General features: G+C 36.4%; 1 protein-coding gene across 5 annotated transcripts in view; it reads right to left on the bottom strand.

Annotated features, from left to right (window-relative positions):
* PCDH15 (protocadherin related 15) overlaps window positions 1-19,504 on the bottom strand; it is a gene marked incomplete at both ends in the record, with an annotated part of 820,110 nt that overhangs the window by 410,600 nt on the left and 390,006 nt on the right. For all 5 annotated transcript variants that reach the window (XM_080823084.1, XM_080823082.1, XM_080823083.1 and 2 more), the window contains one exon: window positions 4,804-4,912. In XM_080823084.1, the coding sequence (XP_080679210.1) occupies window positions 4,804-4,912 (109 nt within the window). The remainder of the gene's footprint in view (window positions 1-4,803; window positions 4,913-19,504) is intronic.

Below are 19,504 nucleotides of genomic sequence, written 5' to 3'. Positions count from 1 at the left end.
TCAGATGTTTTCTAAGAATTTGCACTACACTGTTCTTCTTGTTGCCCTAAGATTCCTAGAAATATGTCAAAACTTTTTACAGACCCTAGGGATATCATTTCTGCTTTCTTTTTCAAGTTTACTGTTTATTTAGCTTTTTGCTTGTCCCAATTGTTATCGATCACTTCAGGCAGCAACAAAGTAAAAACACTTGCCTGTAACTGTTTTTGACAAACTCCTCTCCCATCTTCCCCCTCCAGCTCCCAAATAAGGCTTTTTGTGCTGGGTGAAATCTGAGTCAGGTTTTTATGTGGGTTCTTCCAGGGAACCACCAGGCAGGTCACATGATGATTCTTGGAAATGAGGTGTTCAAAGGCCTCAAGTTTTGTTCTGCTTCTTCCAATGACTGCCAAGCTGCTTTGGAGGGGGGGAGGGTTGTTATTTTTTAGTGCTACTGCTGAACTAAAGAGCAGGCAGTGGGAATCAAGCAAGTGAAAAATTCCACTGAGTTAAAAAAAAAAAGTTATTACAAAGAGTCATTTGTTTTTCTTGAATAAATGTTTCCTGGGTTTTTTTTTTTTTTAAAGATTTTATTTATTCATTTGACAGACAGAGATCACAAATAGGCAGAGAGGCAGGCAGAGAGAGAGGGAAGCAGGCTCCCTGCTGAGCAGAGAGCCCATGCGGGGCTCGATCCCAGGACCCTGGGATCATGACCTGAGCTGAAGGCAGAGGCTTTAACCCACTGAGCCACCCAGGCGCCCCTCCTGGGTTGTTTTTAAGCCTTGGTTAATTCAGGAATTAATGACCCAAAATTATGATTTTCTCTTTTTTTTAAAACCAATTTTTCATTGCTTTTATGGAAGGGCGAATTTTCAGGAGCCTTAACTTGTCTATTTTCAATGACTTCAACTGGGATGGGTCCTTAAATTATTAAAACTTTAATCTAATCTTACATGTACTATGATTTTATTATCTTGACTATAACAAACTTAAAGGGCTTCATTAAATATCCAACTCAGTGTTTGTGAAATCATAAGTACCCAAACAAAAATAATTCAGTTCATCTAAATTTATGTCAGTTTCATTGAAAATTTTAGTTTACCAGAAGATTCTATTTTGTACTTATCAGTTGAGATTTTACTGTCACTTTTTTGCCTTTAGTACATGCTCCAATTTAAACCTAAATTTCATCTTCCTAATAGTAAAACATGAAAGGAGCATTGGTTGGACTGACTATCAGAGTTTTACTAATTCTCAACAACTGCCCTTCCCCATTTTGGGATGAAACAATTTCCATTTTAAGGCAGTAGTCAATTTTGAGGCTTTTCTTACAATTATGAATTTTTTACTTTGCTTATAGTTTGAATATCTTTCACTCATTTATCCCTGCTAATCCCACCATCCCCCTGCCCCCCGATACAATGGTATCATTTTTCTTGAGGAAAGCCAGTGGACACATCATAGGAAACAATGGATTGAAGTGACATAGGGTCATGTTGCTGGGAAATCAATAGTAGAAGAAATAATTCCAGAACTGATGATAGTTACAGTAGGGCCAGTGAAAGTGTTGGCAACAATCCTTAGATGACCTTTTCACACACCTCAGGATCCACACCCTCACATTCAGTAAGCAGACCATCAAGAATGTGTGAGAAAGGAGAACTCTCCACATGGAGATTGCGAAAACTAGCTCTGAGGAACACGTACTTTCAGAATTATTTGGGTGGACTTAAGGAAAATTAAGACTTCTGGAAAAGTAAGTAAAATCAGAGCCATGGAAATCTCATTTTGCATGTTTGATTTTTGTGTGTGTGTGCTTCTATTCTTACCAGTCTTATTTAACTTAGGAAACATGATTTTTCTTCCTAACATTTACTGAGAACTAACTTTTTTCTAGGCACTATTAACTATTTACCTGTATGAAATCAAATCCTCAAAACCCTTTTATAGAAGGTCTGTTTTTATCAACTCCATTTTAAAGAGGAGTAAACCGAGGCAGAGAAATTAGTAACTCACCCAGCATAATCAAATAATTATGAGTAGTAAGTTTTAAAGTCAGGATCTGAACATAGTTGAAACTACCCATACAACATCTAGAAATATAAATATATGAAATCATATCATTTTTTTGAAACTTGGCTGTGAAAGCAAAGTTAGTGCTAGTGGTATGTCTATTATTTAGGACTATTCATCATACTACAGTTGGTGGCTGATGGTATAGAAAAGCAATTCATTATTCTGCTCTCATTAATATATTTACTTCTCATTTCACTTAAAGTAAATGACAAAGTAGATTGATAGTATAGAAGATTCTGTATTTTCTGGCCCCCTCTTACTTTTCTCTTTCTTTCTTTCTTTCTTTCTTTCTTTCTTTCTTTCTTTCTTTCTTTTTAAGATTTATTTATTTTTTCAGAGAGGGAGAGAAGAAGAGAGTGTAGGGGCAGGGCAGAAGGAGAGGGAAAGAACTCTGTGCTGAGCTTGGAGCCTGACTTGAGGCTCAGTCTCAAGAGCCTGAGATCAGGGCGCCTGGGTGGCTCCATGGGTTAAAGCCTCTGCCGTCGGCTCAGGTCATGATCCCAGAGTCCTGGGATTGAGCCCCACATCAGGCTCTCTGCTCACCAGGGAGCCTGCTTCCTCCTCTCTCTCTGCCTGCCTCTCTGCCTACTTGTGATCTCTCTCTATCAAATAAAAAAAAACCTTAAAAAAAAAAAAAGAGCCTGAGATCATGACCTGAACTGAAACCAAGAGTTGGATGCTTAATCAACTGTGCCATCCAGTCACCCTCACATCTCCTTTCTACTTCCCTCTCCAATGCTACTGACCTCCTTGATACTTCTGAAAACCAACAGGCAAGCTCCAGCTTTTATCTCTGCCCAGAAACTATCTCCCAGATATCAACATGGCTAACTCCTCTAATGTCCATGAGACTTTACTCAAAACTCACTGTTTTTTTAAAAGATTCTATTTATTTATCTGACAGAGAGAGAGAGAAAGCACAAGCAGGGGCAACAGTAAAGTAAGATGGAGAAGCAGGCTCCCTGCTGGGCAGGGAGGCAATGAGGGCCTCTATCCCTGGACCCTGGGATCATGATCCAAGCTGAAAGCAGCCACCAAACTGACTGAGCCACCTGGCTGCCCGTCAGACCTCACTTTTTCAATGAGGTATGCCCTGTTCATCCTATTTAATGCTACAATTTATACTGCAACACCCCTTCTGTACTTCTACTGCTACTTATCCAGCTCTATTTTTCCCACAGCACAGACCATCTCTATCTTGTATAATAAATACATGTGTATTTGTTGTTTGTTGCCTGTTTCTGCTCCCGGAACACCAGCTGCGTGAAGTGAGGAAACTGTCTTCCTCCACAGAGTAGATGCTTATTTATTGAAAGAAAGAATAAATGCAATTTCTGAAAGTGAAAGAAACTCATGAATACCAATGGACTTCAGCCCACTCTGGGTAGTCTGCTTCTCTAAGAGTGTCTTTAAATTTCATCCTTTGGGTTTAGTACAAGCTATATCAGCCTTCTAGGTAATTTCTTCCTGAAAACCCTGATCTTTCTGCTGAAATAACTCTAAGCAATTTTCTCAGAAATACTTTGCACTTTCTTTCCATGATCCCATGTAATACGTGGTTCATAGCTTATTTCTAGTGCTTAGAACTAGGTGTTTGAATTTATCTTTGGACATGTTTCTAGCCATAGACTCCACCCCTCCCTAACCTAGAACATTTATCTCTCATCTTTGCATCTATAGTACTTAGCACAGTGACCGACATGGTGTCAACCCTTCTGTTGATGAGAGGAACAATGGCTATTTCTTTTTATCTATGCTAAGGCCCTTACAGACTTAAAAGATGGATGCTTATGTTCATAAGGTCTTTTTAAAAATGTCATAGTCTAATATCTGTAACTGGTTTATGACAAGTGTGTAGTTCCAGAGACAACCTTCTTACAGACAACATTTCTAAGTGGGATATAATGTCACATTTGGAAATCCGTCCAATGTATGTAGGCTGTTGTATTACTATGCATGTGTGCACACACACAGGTTGAAGGGTCAGGGTTAGAAAGGGGTTGAGGGCAATGTTGAATTCCACTGAATAGTCATTCTGAAGCATACTTCAAAAGCAACCTCTTCTTCATGAAGAGATTTATGATCTGTCTCACACGCATCTCTCTAGAGACTATAAACCATGCAAAGCAGCAACACCCATATTTTAGCAAAAGTAATTTGAGAAGAGTATCATAATCAAATTCTCATCATTTTTGCTTTGGTACAATTACCAGTATATGCACAATGATGAACTAGAATAGCTCCTGTGAAATTTTTCAAGGAAAAATTAGCCAAGGGTATAATATATTGTGTACCCTTGGGTAATCATGGTCCTTCTCCCATATGGTTCCAAAAATCCTTATTTAATTCAGTCATGTATTTTCAGAATTACGTAATTATATTTATCCAATGGTAAAATACTAGTAGAGCAAACAGTGTGTATTTTCAATTAATTTTTTTTCAAATTTTTCTTAGAGAATTCTTTATGAGGTAACAGAGAAAACTACCAATAAGTAGATTATTATTCATTTTTTAAAGTGGCTTCACTTCTTCAATTAAAAAAAAATTCCATTTTTTCTTCTACACATTTCACTAAAACTAATTCTAAGAGAAAAGCTGTTATTTTTAAATTCATTTTTACATAAAAATAGTAATTTCCAAGGAGATCAACTCTGTTATTAAAGGTGTTTCCTTTGATTTGAGACTGCTTTTTCTCCATGGTTCGAGAGTGATAACTGAGAGTGTAAAATGTGAGTAAATACAAACCAACAAGGATGGAGTAGAGGATGCCTGGCCTATCTGATGGCGGCTGGATATTCCGGTCCTGGTCAACAGCTTGGATGGGCGGGGTAACGATGATGGGGTTCAGTTCTTCCTGGAAAAAAATTCGGACAGTTTAGTTCAGCTTTATTATTAATGCCTCATGAAAAACTGACACTCAGGGATTGGGTATTACAGTTTGGTCAGCTAGGTAATAGCTGAGCTAGTATTAAACTCAGGTTTCAAGATCTGTCAATTAACATATTAGACTAATTTTGAATCTGAAGGAGCAATGTGTCCTCAAGGTCAAAATGAAAAGACCGAGTAATTATGCACTTAGAACGTTCTATCGGGAATTTCTCCTAAAAAGAAAACAAGGAAGAAAGATATCAATAAAGTTTGAATCTTCCCTAGATATAATTAAATCAGAAAAAATGTGAGGCTATCAAGTATTATTTTTATCTGTCTTTAGACAAGATTCGTAAGAATATTTACATTGTTTTTCTTCCAAGATCGTGTTTCAAAATTTCACATAACTTAATTATATTAAGATAAAATCTTTAAAAAGTGATGCTTTAATTGAATAACAATCAAAGCCCCATCATTGCAAATTTTATATAGTTAAAATTAATTCTATATCATGCATGTATATACATTTAACTTGTAGTTATCCATAAGAAGATGCTATTTAAAATAGCAATATATTTCTCTAAGTCCATGTTTCCCAATATGATGTTCAGAGGTGTACTGTTCTGCTATCATCATAGGCAAACATTTTTCTGTTAAGAACCAGAAAATAAATATGTTTAGGTTTTGCAGGACATAAAGTATCTGAGTCAGCTTTTCAACTCTGCCACTGTTAACACAAAAACAAGAAATGGGCATGACTATATTGCAATAAAACTTTATTTACAAAAACAAATGGTGAATAGGATGTGATTTGTTAGCCCCTGTACTAAATTATAAGTTATAATTTATAACAGGAATGCTGAAGAAACAAATATGCACTCCACACAGATAAGTTTGTGATGCACAGTATTAAATAACTTTTCAAAAAGCTAATCTACTCTACTGCAGGTCTTTTCAGAGACTTATGTGCTAATTTCCATAATGACTGTCCAAGAAGGGGGTTTATTTGTACATTTTCTAGAATCACCCATTTACATCTTAAACTCTTACACTCCCTTAGAACACACCTTGAGAAATACTGCTTTAAGTCTCTACAATGCTCAGGCCAAATATAATAGTAATTCTATTTTTTAAAAGATGTTATTTATTTGAGAGAGAGAGACACAGTGAGAGAGGGAACATAAGCTATGGGAGTGGGAAAGGAAGAAGCAGGCCTACCCCGGGGCAGGGAACCTGATGCAGGCCCGATCCTCAGGATCCTGGGATCATGACCTGAGCTGAAGGCAGACGCTTAACGACTGAGCCACCCAGGTGCCCCTATAATAGTAATTCTAAAGGGAAATAATGTCTATTTAAATATATAACTTCACATTCTAAGAAATCACTGCAATGTTACTTTAATTCTTCTCAAATGATAGAACCTTGATACATATCATGTATTTTCAAATAAAATCAGTAATTTCTAATCTCAGCAGAAATGCACAGTGGTGCCATGCTAAAAAGGCAATGATATTAAACTGTACTGTCTGATACTTAATTATGTTAAGTGATGTTAAGCATAGCTATAGTATTAAAATATATTAAATTATTGAAGTTGCAATAATTAAAGATAATCACTGACCAATAACATGGAGCTCACATACATCTGAGGGACTCTGCCCAGTTCAAAATCTCTCATGGGCACTCAGTAGTCTAAACATTATTAGTATTTTCCTAAAACAGAGAGCTCCTGGTAGGGATAACTTTCTAATATTCTATTCACTTGCTGAAACATGGATTCAGCACCATGTAAAATCAGTATCAAAATTATGCCATTAAATCCAGATAACTGTTTTGTTGTTGTTGCTGCTGTTTTCACAGAATACAACATGTTACAACAGAGTACTCTTCTTAGACTCTTCCCCTTGCTCCCTGTTTCTGTCCCTCTTTTTCTGTTTTATGCTCTCTCTCCTCCCTCCTACCCACCCCTCTCTCTCTCTCACTCACCCAGACATACACACACCCCTTCCCAATTTCCATTTTCTTCCTCTGTAATCCTGGATTTCTCTTGGAACTGATAAAAATCCAAAGCTCTTCAAAGTACATATGTTTGAATGCAGGAGTTAAGGGCCGATAGCTCACCCCAGACATCTTTTCAAAGGAATCCGAGAGCTAAAGTCTCTGTAGAGCTAAGCTACTTCAGTCTGGTTCAACTAGCGAATCTGTCGTAGCTTTTCCCAAAGTACAGGTCAATTCAGACCTTGCGAAGGCATTTCCAATCTCAAGATTTTTTTGCAATCCCTTCCTCCTTCCCATGCTCAGGGAAATATACTAAGGGACCCTCAGTTCCTGTTGTTGGAAATAACTTACCCAGAATTAAAAAAAAATTGAATCTGAGCTCTTCTGGGAGAGGGTCCCAGCTGATCACCTTTATTCCGCTGTTTCTGTGCAGCTGGTAAATGCCCACACCTACGTGGTTTTAGTTTTGGTAACGAGTTATATAGTTTAAAATCCTCTCCTGTACAATCTAAAGTTGTTAGGATGAGCAATGGGGTTTTAGTCATATAATTTAAAATTATGCGAACAATAGATAAAACTAAACATAACATGGTAAACAAAACCCAGAGGGAGGGAGAGGTGCTAATAGCATTGCTCATCTTTCATAGTCGGTTATTAATAAATACATGGTGAGAACTGGAGAAATAAAAGGAAGCAAGTGTGCTGCTTAGAATCAGAAGATTTAAAAATGCAAATACCAAAATGTCCACGACTCAGGAGACTGGATCTAGAAGTGAAGGCAGGTGCAATGAAAAGTATTTATTTAAAAGCCATATAGTCCCATTTCACTATGTAGTTACCACACCCTGAACTTCCTTTTAATATTATAAATACATAAATTGTACTAGTGAGAATAAAATCAACCCTCTGGGTGAAGTCTTCAATAAGTCTCTGGAAATTTAGGAGAACCATAGCTATCCTGAACAACTCATTAGGACTGACTTGCCTCACGCTATAAAGACTAGCAACTTACCTTAAGAAAAACTACCTTCCTTTTTGGTTAAAGATTTATTTATTCATTTTAGAGAAAGAGAGAGAGCGAGCATGCAAGATAACATGAGCAAGGGAAGGGACAAGGAGAGAGGGAGAGAGACGATCTCCAGAAGACTCCCCAGTGATCAAGGAGCTCCATGCAGGACTCAGTCTCCCAAACTTGAGATCACGACCGGAGCCGAAATCAAGTGTTGGAGGATCATCCAGGTGCCCCAGAAAAACTATTTTTCTTATGCTACCATTAATGAGTTTTTCAGAAAATTTGGCTTTAAAGGTGAAAAGAACAAATTCTCAGATATAATTTCTGAGATTATCTCCCATGTACCTGGGGGTCTCTGAATCTTGAGAATTTTTAACAAGAGCAACACGTAACATTAAAGGATACTGTGTTTTGTTTAGAATGACACTGTTAAACTATTTAATATAATTTCTCATAAAGATGAGTAACATTTAAACCAGAATAGGAAAATTACATATGCATTCATTAGAAGAAACAACATAAGAACATGCATCATTTTTTTAACTTTTCTTGCACCAAAAATCTCTATATTAGATGCAGCCAGGCACTGGAAGGGCATACAAATAAGCAAGAAAATCCCAGAGGGACACAATTCCTTAGAATAAGCAAGAACTTTATGGAAAAAGCAAGAATTTTATGGAGAAAAAAATGTAGGGACTCCTGGGTGGCTCAGTCAGTGAAACATCTGCCTTTGGCTTAAGTCATGATCTCAGGGTCCTGGGATCGAGCCCGGCATTTGGCTCCCTGCTCAGCGAGGAGTCTGCTTCTCCCTCTGCCTTTTCCGCCTTCCCTGCCTTCTCTATTTCTCTCTCAAATAAATAAACAAATAAAATCTTTTAAAAAAAGAAAAAAAAAACACAAGCATGTAATCATTTACAAGGTTTGGCAAACAATATATACTCATTTAATATGTTCTTGTCACTTTGTATTCTACTGAATTACACAACCTGGTAAGAGATCAGTACTCTCAGGTGGACTCTGAGGAAACAGTCCAGTGGTAGCTACTGTGAGAACAACCTTCATGGGTTTTGTGAAAAGGCGAGCACCTATGAGATACGTTTCCTTTGAAGAAACATTCTCTTCAAGTAGATAGTAACTACTGCTCCTTATTTCTCCTGTCCCTTTATTTCTCTTAGCTTATAATTTTACTGTTGGATTCAGAAGAATTATGCTCAAGAAATTAGAAATTCACCCATGGCTTGAATATGCTTGGGTGTCCTCAAGGAGAGGATTAAGAGGATCCTCTATGCTGGTTTAATTACTGGAATCACTCTTCACTGGAAACTCTGTTGGCCAATCTGCGCAAACACAATCCACAGGTTAGTGCGAACAGTATGCAACGTATTTGATTCATCAAGTTGAATTCCAGGAGTCACATTAAAAAGGCACCTAAACACCTTACCCTTAAAGCAGGTTTGCCTTCTCTCAGTCTTATTTGCCTTTGAGAAGTCATGTCTCCTGAATTCTGCTCATGCTAATGGGTGCATGTTACAAGTGAACAGAATAGCAGGCTTGCATTCCCATGCTCCTTGAATTAGCCATTAAATTTCCTGACATATTTAGTAATGGCGATTCACCCCTAAAATGATTTAAGTCCACGTAACGAGATTCATGTCATGAGGATAATCATAGAATCTATCAAACAGGAACAAAAAGACTGTCTACAGTAGAAATGTTCTCTGATTTTATGATTATAAAACCCAAGATTATTCTGCTAGAGATACATGCTTCATGATCATTTTGTGGAGAGGCGCCTTGTCTTTTCAATAGAACTAAGACCATGTTTTCAGGTTCAACTCTTGAATTCTTTTGAGAAAGAATTAGAGGTAATTAGAGGGTTGGGGTCTGTGAGGACTACTTATTCCTTCTACGTGTTTCAATCCCAATTCTGCTGTATGTCTGTGTGTAGATATACCTGTATCTATTTACATAGATAATAAGTAAAAATGTATTCACAAGCAATCACAAAAGAAGATTAAGCAATCTGATCTGTAGATTTAAGGAAGCCCCAACTCTTTTTTCTTTTAGGTGTTCAAACTATAACCTTGCATAAAAAATACATTCAAGGGAAACTCAGAGATTTCAGTGGTAGAATGCTTTCACCATTTTAACCAGCGTCAAACAAAGAAAAGTCATGGTCTACAGGACTGTGAGATCCATTCTATCTCACCCCGAAAGTTCAAAGCACACATAATTCTTTGGTTCATAAATCTGTTTCCTGGGCAGATAGACTGCCTTTGAATAATTTTAGCCAATCCTTATATCTTAAACAATTTTCATTTCACCAATGGAAACTAATCAGTATCATTTATCATACAAGCCAACGGGGTAATGAGTTTTGAAAATAAAAGCTTACATTTGACATTTAGTAACTTGATTAGTAAGGCTTTCAGCCTCAGTGAAGATACAGGTAGAATTTAAAGCACTCTTTAAATTCTAAATTTTTTTAAAAAGTTTTAAATATTCTTCAACTCAGCATTGGAGTGATAGCTTCATATGAGTAACAGACACATAATATTACACCGAACCCATGATAGTATTTTAAATTAAATGAGAACATCATAACAGCCTCCAAGAGTGGTCAATAGAAAGGCTTGCCCTGTTACAGTGGAAAACCCTAGAGAGGGCACAGTAAGAAAAATCTTCCAAAGGTAAACTGAGCTCAAAATACCACATGTGTCTCTAACATAAGAGTCAAGCTTGTATATTTTCTTTAATTATTATAATTCTTTTTTTTTTTTTTTAAAGATTTTATTTATTTATTTGTCAGAGAGAGAAAGAGCGAGAGAGCACAGGGAGACAGAGTGGCAGGCAGAGTCAGAGGGAGAAGCAGGCTCCCTGCCGAGCAAGGAGCCCGATGCGGGACTCGATCCCAGGACGCTGGGATCATGACCTGAGCCGAAGGCAGCTGCTTAACCAACTGAGCCACCCAGGCGTCCCTAATTATTATAATTCTTAATTTGGACTTTCAAATGGTCACCCTTCTATTTATAGAATACTAGACTCATCATTGTTTAGCTATGTGGCCTCTATATATTTATTTAAGATTTTATTTATTTATTTGACAGAGAGAGATACAGTGAGAGAGGGAAGAGAAGCAGGGGGGGTGGGAGAGGGAGAAGCAGGCTTCCTGCCGAGCAGGGAGCCCACTGCGGGGCTTGATTCCAGGACCCTGGGATCATGACTTGAGCCTAAGGCAGACGCTTAACGACTGAGCCACCCAGGTGGCCCTATGTGGTCTATATTTTAATCAAATAATAATCTTACAGTATTAAGAAAGCAGATAATTATGTTAAAATGGTAAAAACCTCACCATCACCTATAAATATATGCAAGCACTGTTAATTAAGTGATTTAAAATGTTAGCAAGCTATATAATACCTAATTATTGAATGTGTTATTCTTAAATTCCTTCCATTAATTTTATGTGTTCTTTACACTTAAATACTTCCTTTTTTTATATCCTTAAGAAATTTTTAACACCAAATTTGTATTTCAAATCTATTACATACTTCCTTTAATGAAAGAATAGGGTTTAGAGTTTATGAAAGAAAATTTGGTGGACATTGTTATCTCATACTATACTATAAATGCATTATTTTCCTGCAAGCTTTTGAAAATGTTTAGCCAAATTGTTGTTTGTTTCTATACATTAACTGACACAGAAAGGAAAAATGGATATGTTCACCCATACTCTCATATAAACACATACACACTTAACACACTCCCTTAAGATGCCGAACCACCATTTCTGCTTTTTCTTTGATTAGTTTTGCTTTCTTCAGGTGGCAGAAATACTGGATTGCTTGAAAAACAGTATAAGATTTATATATAAGTATATATTTACATATAAGTATAGAAAAAGTATTTTAAAATGTTCTGTTCTCTGTGAACACTAAACGAAACAAAACAGTATTAAGGTGGGTGACATGGGCCAAACCAAGTAAGTTGGACTTCCTTCCTATGGGATCACAAAAGAAACACAGTAGAACATTCACATACACCTTTGAACCTTATATACTAAAACATCTATGATGTCTGATTCTTTTCAGTCTTCCAGTTTTGATAATAACCATCTCTAGAACAGAAGAGCAGAGAGCCCACGTGAAATACTCTGACCGCCATGATCCACAAAGAGCGTCAGCTTCTCCTGATCACTGGAACTTTACGTCACACATTAAAGGAAACAAGCAAAACCACCCTGCAAAACAGATACTTTGTTGTATCATTTTCATGAGCAAACCGGGCCTGCTTCAATGTCAGGCTCTTTCTTATTCTGATGTGTCTCTGAAAAATTGTTTGAGATATATTTTTATATTTTACTTATTATAAAATATTTTACATATTTTTATGTAATATACCCTGATGGCATGCTGTGTCGAACATGTGCATTTGAACATAATTGCAATTGCATATTTTACTAATATTTGACTTTTTTACTAATACTGCCCTTCTTTTCAAAACATTTCTTTGAATCTTTGCCTGTTTAAAATCATGTCTTTGCTTAGACTTAAGAAATGTAGTTTGAGCTATTTATTTTACAAAAATTATGAAATACATGCTCAGACATGTGTTTATAAGGATTATTTGTTACAACCTACAACTTGCCTTTTAAGAATACACTTTATATGGAAGTACTATATATAACAGACTTTTATAAATCATAAATTCATAGCCTGATAAATTATCACAGTTATATTTAATTCTAAATGCTACTGACATGAAGAAATAGAATACTGCCTGTGTATCAGAAGCCCTATATTATCTGTTTTCTATGAATCGCTACTGTCCCTTCCATCCTAAAGATAACCTGCCTTCTAATATCATAAATAATTTTTTAATTAAAAAAATTACTTGTTTTAAGGTGTTACAAATAGAATATGCCATATGGTGTGACTACTAACTTCTTTCATTTATTATTAGGTCTTACATGATATGCATGCGTTCAAGAGTTAGGACCATGCAGTGTAGTCTCTGCACACTCATTTCAATGGAAGTACTGTGTTCCACGAGAGAGACACAGCCAACTTTCTCTCCTCTTCTCACTGGTGATGGCGTTTGGGTTGTGTCTAGCACACGCTGTGACGAAGAGTGTCGTGCCCTTCTGCATGTCTTCTTACACATTAATATATTTGGGTTAAATATGAGAATCCAGTTGCTGGACGTGCATGTGTTCTGATGAGCTAGGTCCCTGCCACACAGTTTTCTAAGCTAATCCTATTGGCTTACAGTTTTTACTGAGTGCTCCCTAGCTTTGCCGACAGTTGATAATTCCAGTTATTTTAAGGCTTAACCATTCTGGTAGTCTGTACTGTTATCTCAGAGTGATTTGAACTCTTTTACAATGGGTGACATTTGTGAGGTGTTGGTTCATGTCTTTTGTGCATTTTTCTTTTTCTCACCGGCTCATTAGAGCTCTTTATATATTACACTGTTAAGTCTTTTGTCAGCTTACTGCTTGGTAGACATTATACCCCAACTCTATTGCTTACACTTAGACCCTATTAAGGTTGTTATGTTGAAGGAAAGTTCCTAATTTTAGTATAGTCCCATTTATCCCTTTCTCTTTTCATTTATACTTGGCTCTTTCCTCTACCAGTACACTACTTTGACCCAAGGTATAGTTGATAATTTTCTTTATGTATTTCTATACAGAGAATACTGTACTCTTCCCTATTAAGATTTATCAAACACTCATGTTAGCTGTATGTCTGAGTCTGCTTGCCTATAGCTTTCCTGAGTGCAGGGAAAGGCCATATGGAAAGTACCAGAAACATTTAGGGCACATTGGCACTTAAGAAATGTTGAGTAGGGACTCCTGGGTGGCTCAGTTGGCTAAGTGTCTGCCTTTGGCTCAGATCATGATCACAGGGTCACAATCCTAGGGATCAAGTCCCGTATTGGGCTCTTGCTCTGGGGGAAGTCTGCTTCTTTCCCGCCTGCCACTCTCACTCTCTCCCTCTGTCAAATAAATAAATAAAATCTTAGGGAAAAAAAAAAAAGGAGTTGAGTAGAGGACTTCTCCATTCTATAGTATTCCGAGGATTCTTGAGCCTCAAGGACCTAGCCTTGCTTTCTGCATTCCTGTAAGACCTCCAAATACACATACTGATGTTTTATGAGCATCTTCTTACTATACCAAGATCTTTCTCGTGCTCACAAAATTACTACACCCAACTAAACTGAAAAATGGGGTCTTCATGAGAGTATCTCAAAATACACAGATGTGGATTCAAAGTGCATCATGGATATGGCCTTTCAGTGACACAAACAGTTTCACAAACATTGCAATAGATTGAGTGGTGAGCTCCAGCATCCTACAGGAAAGCATTTCAAACTTGCTAAATAAGTAGCTATAGCACTTTTCAGTAAGTTATTTAATCCCTCAGATCTTGAATCATAATTTTCACAGTGAGGTTAACAATATCTACATTCTATTAATTGGTATAAGGATTCATGAAAGACAGTATATTAAAAAAAATAAGTGCCATGCTTAGTAATGGATATTATTGTAGTTAGTATTATTAAAATTACCTCATTATTTTAGTTGGCATTAAAATTGACTCCAAGTTATAAGCAGAGAGAGATGGAAATTTTTTCATGTCAAGTCGGAAGCTAATTTGAGCATATCTTGCTCAGTTTTCTGAAAACATAACACCGACATGAATTTTGAAGGTTTTACTTAAAATTGCATAACTGATCAAATGTTTGAGGGAATGAAGGGGACTCTCATTACTATTTGATCTTAAACCAAGATTTAGATGCAAAACCTGCAAAGCAAATTTTCTAATGATTATACTTAACCATAATTTTAAGATAGTGTATCAGAGAGTTTGAATATTCACTTAAAATGAACATTTCACTTTATTAAATTGAAGCTTCAGTGAAATTCTTTCCTACACACTCAGACACATTAGTCTTACATCCAATTTATAAACACATTCCCTATGCTTTGATTACAGAAATGTTGTGATAACTCCCTAATTTATTAATAAGTTCCTATGGAGAGGCTCATAGTCACAGTGACTCAAAGCATATGCACACAGTTTCCTCTAGAATTTCTTTTATAAAGATGTCTGTTGATGAATATTAAGAGAGACCTCTGACAGAAAACTCACATGTTCAAGTATTGTGAGTCAAATATTCAAAATAACAAGAATCAGAGAAATTCAAGTATGTGTAGCTTGAATAAAGCACACTTTGATCCATATATTGGGGTGAGGCTGGTAGAGATACAGGTTACATGTGCATCTGATGGAGCGTGGACAAGGGAGCTAAAAACAAAAAACAAAAAACAAAAAACAAACCCACAACCCACAATCAATAGGTAGATAGATAGGTGGATGATAAACTGATAGATAATCAATAATTTGGGGTGAGTCATTCAATAAAACAATATAGTTTAATTTTCATATTGTTGGTGATGGAAAACATCTACAGGTAAATAGCAAAAAAAAATTTTGTCTTTCTGATGAAGAAAAAATTATCAGAGTGTCCTGTAAGTATAGATACAAAGAGAAAATATTTTAAGCCCTGCAACCCAGTGCCAACATGTTCAGGTATTTTCTATCAGCATTTGTCACCTATGTATTCTACCTTGTCATCTATGTACCTACTTTAGGCGATCTGTCAGGACTTTATGTGTATAAATTTTGTTGACTCTTTTACCTCTCATTACTTCATAACCCTGTTCTGAGCCAATAAACATGTTTCAAAAACACAATTTGCAATAATACGCAGCCTGCACTAATGTTATAAATTAGGCTCTCTAGCTATATACTTGAGTTGCTTGGATTGTATTCATTATTGTTCTGTTTCTTTAGTTATTTCCTTGGGTTAAATTCCTAGACGTGGAATTTCTGGATCAAGGAATGAAAGCATGTTGAAGTCCTTTGCGCCAATTGCCAGATGGCATTCCAGAAAGACTGTGATGGTTTATTTCCTCCTCAGTAGTGTGTGAGTGTTTATAACAGCACATATTTGTCAATATTGAGTGTGATATATGCCTAGGGGATTGCTAAATAAATGTGAGGTTTAATTCTGCATTTCTTTGGTTGCTAGCATAATTTATGTGATATATTTATCTCTGATTCTTCTGTTCATTTACTTTGTCTATCTTTTTTTTTTTAATTTTGGTATTTTAAAATTTTATTTCCATGGCATATGTGCCTAGACAGAAATCAACACTTTGTTAGTGGTCTTACAATTTTTTTTTTTTTTTAGTGTGTTGTTTGCCTTTTAATGTTCTTTGTTTTTGACATCTAGAAGCTTGGCATTTTTATGTATTCAAATATATCCCTCTTTCCTTTTTTGACTTCTGCTTAGATAGTCTTTCACCATCTGAAAGTTATATAAAGGCTGCATTCTATTTACTTTCAAGTATTATGGTTGCAACATTTTAACTTTAATGTTTCAATCTATCAAGAAAGTTGAATAGTAAGAATTTAATGTTCATCAAACTGTGGATGGAATTTTACCCCCTCCTTTTGTTTAACTAGTTCTAAACACTCTCTTTGCTTTCACCCTTCTTCTCTGTCTTAAACAGACATCATAGAAAATTTAATCTCTTTCAAAAACCTAACAATCCTAGGTTTCTATCATATTCTATTATACACTGCTCTACAAATCTTAATTTGACCATGACTATGATCATTTAAAATAGCAATTCAGACTTGCTTTATCGTATAAGACCTGTGAAGGTCAGGAACGTGTGTGTGGAGAGTAGACATTGGAAGAACATATGATGATTTAAAATAAGGAATTAGATCCAGATAATCTAGGTTTATAGAAAACTAGCAACAAGATTCATAGAAATAAATAAGATGGAATTCCAAACAAGAAAATGCCATCTAACTGTATTTGTTGTCTCTAATTTGTGACATTTCTACCTTCTAGTCCCAAACACACACACACACACACACACACACACACACACACACACACACACACACAAACTGCTGTCCTTGATAATAAAATTTGAGAATTGAAAATTACTATTATTATTAGTTATAGCTTACTATTATTCCTATTATTTATATTTTACATTTCCTTTAAGAATTATTTTATACTCCTGCTCTCATACATATGTATTATACATGTATACATTTATAAATTTATAATAAAGTTTTACTGGGTTACATTTATACTATATTTTGTTTTATTGGTTTTAATGCTCACATCTAAACATTTGTATCATGATTTACTTATTTTTAAATTCTTTATTTTTGTTTGACAATTGGCCAACTGACACATGTCCTTGACTATTTTTTCCAGTAAGAACATGTGAGTCCATGTAGATGTTAGAATGTCAGGTGCTACACACCTGAATGAAAATTTGACTGAATTTGAGGTTCTCTCTTCACAAAATTTCCTCTATTTTCTCCTATGGAGCATATTTCTGAATTGTAACTAATATTTGCTTTCTTCCTTTGTTCGTTTGTTTTAACTATCTGGTAGAAATTCTCTTTTATCTTGGAATGAACATAGTATATCAGGGGCTTTCCAAGGATTAGTCCCCTTGCCTTCACTGTGTTTCATGATTTGAACACCTTGGATCTGTAAACATAGGGGCTTTATAAAATTCTAAAGGTCTTTTCTTATTCTGATTCTTTCTACAGGGTTTTTGTTATTGTACATGCTCATTTTACCCAATGTCCGTGTCAACACTGAGTAGCTATTTGGCCATCTGATGTCACTGCCTGACTCCTCCAGGACCCACCTGCACTCTGGATGGTGTCACACACACGTGACAGAGCACCATAGGGCAGTGAGAGGAGTCTTGGATTGACCAGGACTGGACAGACTGAATCCCGCCTCTCTGGTTAGCTCTCTTCCTGGGGCTGCACCCTTTACTGGCCCATAAAGAAAGGAGTATCAGTGTCTTGGTTAGGAGGTTTGGTAATTAAATGCAGAAGTGTTTGTAGAATACCCAACTCAATGCTCCCAGCAAGTTCTAAGTATTAATAGTTATTTGTGATTAATAAAGCATTCTTCCTTTTCTGCATCTTTAGTCCTATATTTTCTGTCTTTAGTCTCTTTAGTTTTACTTTATTCTCAGTCCCTATCTTTATTTCACTGTCGGTCATGTTTTATACATTTCATTCTTTCTCGAGTTGCATTTGAAACTCATATTTTTTTAAATAAATATCTTGTGTGTGTTTTTTTATAAATGTTCTTAAAGACCTTTCCCCCTTTTATCTTGAAAATAAAATATTCTTCCTCTTGAATGCCGTGGAATCTTTTGTGGAGCCCACGTGTGTTTGCACCAGTGCACTGGGTGGATGACCGACACCTCTAAGACAGGGAGATCCTCTGTTTCTGTAGCAGAGACCCCGAAATCCATCCTTGTCCCTGTCTGGACTGTTTCATTCTCTCTCTTTCAGGACTGTGGCCGTCCTGGCAAAAACCCTGCCTTCTCCTTGTCTCCAGAGTTGATGCCACATTTCCTCTGTTCTTGGTCATCAATGCAGGTAAAGCAGGCTCCCAGGGCCACCCGTAATGGCAATCCAGACCCTCCTGCTCTGGGGGAACAAGCAGGCAAAAGACAGGACAAAGGAGGTGTCAGAGAAAACCGTGTTTTCATCTGTGGATGAGATCCCATATTGTGGGAAAGCCTCCTCCTCTGGCCTTTCTAGACAGAGGAGCAGAGTCTCCAGGCTGTGCTCACCAACCAGCAAGGGGCCGTGCCCAGCGCTCACTCGTCCACAGCCAGAACAGAAGTCTGGGGAAGGGACCAAGTCTCACCCTGCGCTCCACAACTTCTCAACTGTAGAATACCCATCCTCTGTGAGATCAGTCTTCTAAGTGTGCAACAGTAACATTATATGATATCCAATTACATCCATTAACGTATCCACTTAATCAAAGAGACGTCTCAGCTTAAAAAAAAAAAAAATGTAGCCTTTGCCAGTCCCTTGCAGTAACTATTGCATTTTAATATCCAATAAACACTAGTTTTTAAAATCTCATTATTCTATTTACATATAAATTTCTTTCTGATCTAGAATATAAATACACTGAAGGGGACCATTGTGTTTTTTTTTTTTTAATTCTATGTTTTATTCCAATTCTAGTTAGTTAACATATATGGTAAAATTGGTTTCAGCTGTAGAATTCAGGGATTCAGCACTTACATATAACACCCAGTTCTCATCACAAGGGCCCGCTTTAATGCCCATCACCCACCCACATCCCTCCATCAATCCCCAGTTTTTTCTTTATAGTTAAGAGTCTCTTATGGTTTATTCCCCCTCCCCCTGTGTTCGTCTGTTTTGTTCCTTAAATTCCACACATGAGTGAACTTATATGGTGTTTGTCTTTCTGTGACTGACTTGTTTCACTTAACATTATGCCCTCTTTTTCTATCTACATTGTTGCAAACGGCAGGATTTCATTCTTTCTGGTGGCTGAGTCATATTCCATATATATGTGTGTATACATATATATGTATATATATATGTATATTCAGATATAGATACAGATATACATACATACATACCATATGTTCCTTATCCATTCCTCAGTCCATAA

This window comes from Martes martes (genome assembly GCF_963455335.1).
Source record: "Martes martes genome assembly, chromosome: 14".
Classification (NCBI taxonomy): Eukaryota; Metazoa; Chordata; class Mammalia; order Carnivora; family Mustelidae; genus Martes; species Martes martes.
The sequence above is the reverse complement of the archived record's forward strand: the minus strand, read 5'-3'. Positions and strand labels throughout refer to the sequence as shown.